This window comes from Mandrillus leucophaeus, unplaced genomic scaffold (assembly GCF_000951045.1).
Source record: "Mandrillus leucophaeus isolate KB7577 unplaced genomic scaffold, Mleu.le_1.0 Scaffold3, whole genome shotgun sequence".
Lineage (NCBI taxonomy): Eukaryota > Metazoa > Chordata > Mammalia > Primates > Cercopithecidae > Mandrillus > Mandrillus leucophaeus.
In genome coordinates, this window is record NW_012103142.1 from 7,417,311 (window position 1) to 7,420,313 (window position 3,003).

Consider the following 3,003-nt stretch of genomic DNA (forward strand, 5'->3'; position numbering starts at 1 on the left):
CTTAAAGTGGCTCAGCCACAGCTGAGGAAACTGAGGCCCTGGGTGGGGAAGGAACCTGCACAAGTTCACCCAGCCAGAGTGTGGCAGAATGGGGACAGAGCTACCAACTTCCCCGGCTCCCGCTCTTCCCACTGTGCATGCTGGAGTTTCCGGGGAGAGCCTCGAGTCCTCATACCTGTGCTCAGCTATCCTGTACCTCCCTGACCAGTGAGTGATCTTCACCCCCTCTGCTCTCTCACAGGTCCTAGCACAAGGCGGCCCATGCCCACGGGTGCCAGGCAGAGTAAGTGGCCTGGATGAGGGGGTAGGGCCTGGCAAGCAGCTGGGTTCAGCAGGTTCAGCCCTTTCCTGGTAGCCAGCCTGCCTTTTAGCCCTGAAGAGCTGTCTGGAACAAGGGGTCAGCTTGCCTGGGCCAGCTCAGCCAGCACAGGATGACAGAGGATCCCAGGCCAAGTGACCAGTCAGGGCTGAAGGGAGCTGGCCATGGGGCAGGAGGGAGAAGAGGGCTGTCAGGGGGACCTGGGCCCCTCCTCGGGACTCTCACAGCACCTAGGCTCCCCTTATACAGCAGCTGCTTCCTCCAGTGGACCATGGGTCCTCAACAGCAGTGCCGGTGCTCATTCACCTTCATGTGCCCAGCACAGTATGAGGCACATAAGAGGGTACTCCAGCGAACAATTACTGAGCCAGAGAGCTGAGGGGTGGGAGGTCCTGTCCAAAGCAGCTGGAGCGGGCAGCAATCAAGAACATGGAACCTCATACCCCCGACTTCACCACCTATAATTACATGAGCAAAGGTCTCTTTCCTGATCTTGGGGTTTAGAAACAGTTCATGGCAAGAGGCCCTTTAGAGCTACCTTTACAGAGCACTTCCCACAGGCTGGGCATTTCATTCTCATTTCCTCCTCAGGTCAACCCTATAAGGTAGGTACTATCACTGCCTCAAGGCTTACAACAGATTTTAAAAGTTGCCCAAGGTACGCTGCTTGTAAGATGCACAGTGGAGACTCAAATAGGAGTATGCCATACTGCAGAGACTGTACTCTGACCCAGTCTCCATTCATTCAGCGAATCTCAGGGAGCATCAACCATGTGTCAGGCACGGTACTGGATGCCAAAAACAAAACCTGCTCTAGCAACCTGAGAGTTTTCACGCCAGTGAATGGAGGAGATAGACAATTAAAGAAACCAAACACACAACCCAATCACACAGTGCCAGGATAAGATAAATGCTATGAAGCAAAACAAAGTAGGTAAGAGGGTAGGACAGGGGTTGCCACATTTTTTCTGCAGAAGTCCAGATAGTAAATATTTTCTACTTGGCTGGCCGGCTTTGCAACACAGTCTTTGTCATCACCAAGCAACTCTGCCAAAGCAGCCACGGGCAATATGTAAATGAATGGGCATGGCTATATTCCAATAAAACTTCATTAACAGACATTGAACATACAGGATTTTATAATTTTCACGTGGTAGAAAATGTTATTCTTTTTATTTTTTTTCCCCCATTATTTAGGAATATAAAAACCATGGCAGGATGCAGTGGCTCACACCTGTAATCTCAGCACTTTGGGAGGCTGAAGGGGGTGGATCACTTGAGGTCAGGTTCCAGACCAGTTTAGCCAACAAGGTGAAACCCCGTCTCTGCTAAAAACACAAAAATTAGCCAGGCATAGCGGTGTATGCCTGTAATCCCAGCTATTCAGAGGCTGAGGAAGGAGAGTCACTTAAACCTGGGAGGTGGAGGTTGCGGTGAGCCAAGATAGTGCCACTGCACTCCAGCCTGGGCGACAGAGTGAGACTATCTCAAACACAAACAACAAACAAACAAACACTCGGTTTGCAAGTTAGACAAAAACACATGTCGGCCCAGATTTGGCTGCTATAACTTGCCAATTTCTGGGAAAGAGCGGCTGGTATGAGTACATGAGGATGCACTTTAGACAGGATGGTCGAGGAAGGCCTTGCTGAGATGACATGTGAACAGAGACCTGAATGAGGTCGAGGAGAGCGCCCTGAGCTCCCAGCAAAGGGAACAGCATGTGTCAAGGCCTGGCCACATGAATGGGAAGCAGGGGGAAGGTGGAGAAGCCTGCAAGGGTTATGGAGGTCAGCAAGAGCCAGGTCACGTGGGCCTCTTGGCGAGGACCTTGGTCTCAATGTGACAACAAGCTACTGAGGTCTGGCATTTGCGAGCTTCATGACTTTGGGCAAGTTATTCAACCTAAGCCTCATTTTCTCATCAAAAATGGAAAGAATAATAGCACCTGTCTCAGGTGTTGAGGGACCAAGTGAGTGTCATGTGCTAGATGAATGTCAGCTGCCAATGTTAACAATGACATCAGTGTCTAGCCGGATGAGGCGGCGCTGGGAGGAGTGGCGATGACTTTCATCCAACTCACCCACAATGTCCACCACGTCTGGCCGGATGAGCGGCTCTCCGCCTGTGAGCCGGATCTTGTCAATGCCTTCCTTCACAAAGAGCCGGGCAAGGGTCAGGATCTCCTCTGTGGTCAGCAGGTTGGCCTTGGGGGTCAGCGGGACCCCCTCCTCGGGCATGCAGTACTGACCTGAGGGAAGGATGAATGGGGATGTGGAGGGAGGAAACAGGCATGGCCATAGCCCTGTGATGTCTCCACTCCCCAACTCTCCATCAGGCCAGTCTTCTCAAACACATCTGGACATGAGCAGAGACCTCACTAAACCTGAGGTGAAAAAACCCCAGACCAGCATCTCCCCAGGCCTGACCTTTCTCATTTCTAAAACATTAACACCCTTCCCTATGCCCAACACACACAATCTGCCATAACATCCCTCAGTGGGAGGCCGAGGGCATGGGTTAGAGATGAAGTACGCTGAGGGCAGAGCCTGGCCTCACTTCCTGGGCTGAGTGCACCTGGGCAGGCGGAAGGGAGGAAGAGGGGAAGGGAAGAAGGGTGGAAGGCAGACGGGGGAAAGAGGGTAGAAGGCAGAAAGAGGAAGGGGGGAAGGGGGGAAAGAGGG

The 3,003-nt window shown here is 52.3% G+C and overlaps 1 protein-coding gene across 3 annotated transcripts in view; it reads right to left on the reverse strand.

The window, feature by feature from the left end:
* MOCS1 (molybdenum cofactor synthesis 1) overlaps positions 1-3,003 on the reverse strand; it is a 30,850-nt gene that overhangs the window by 20,286 nt on the left and 7,561 nt on the right. For all 3 annotated transcript variants that reach the window (XM_011986645.1, XM_011986647.1, XM_011986646.1), the window contains one exon: positions 2,403-2,570. In XM_011986645.1, the coding sequence (XP_011842035.1) occupies positions 2,403-2,570 (168 nt within the window). The remainder of the gene's footprint in view (positions 1-2,402; positions 2,571-3,003) is intronic.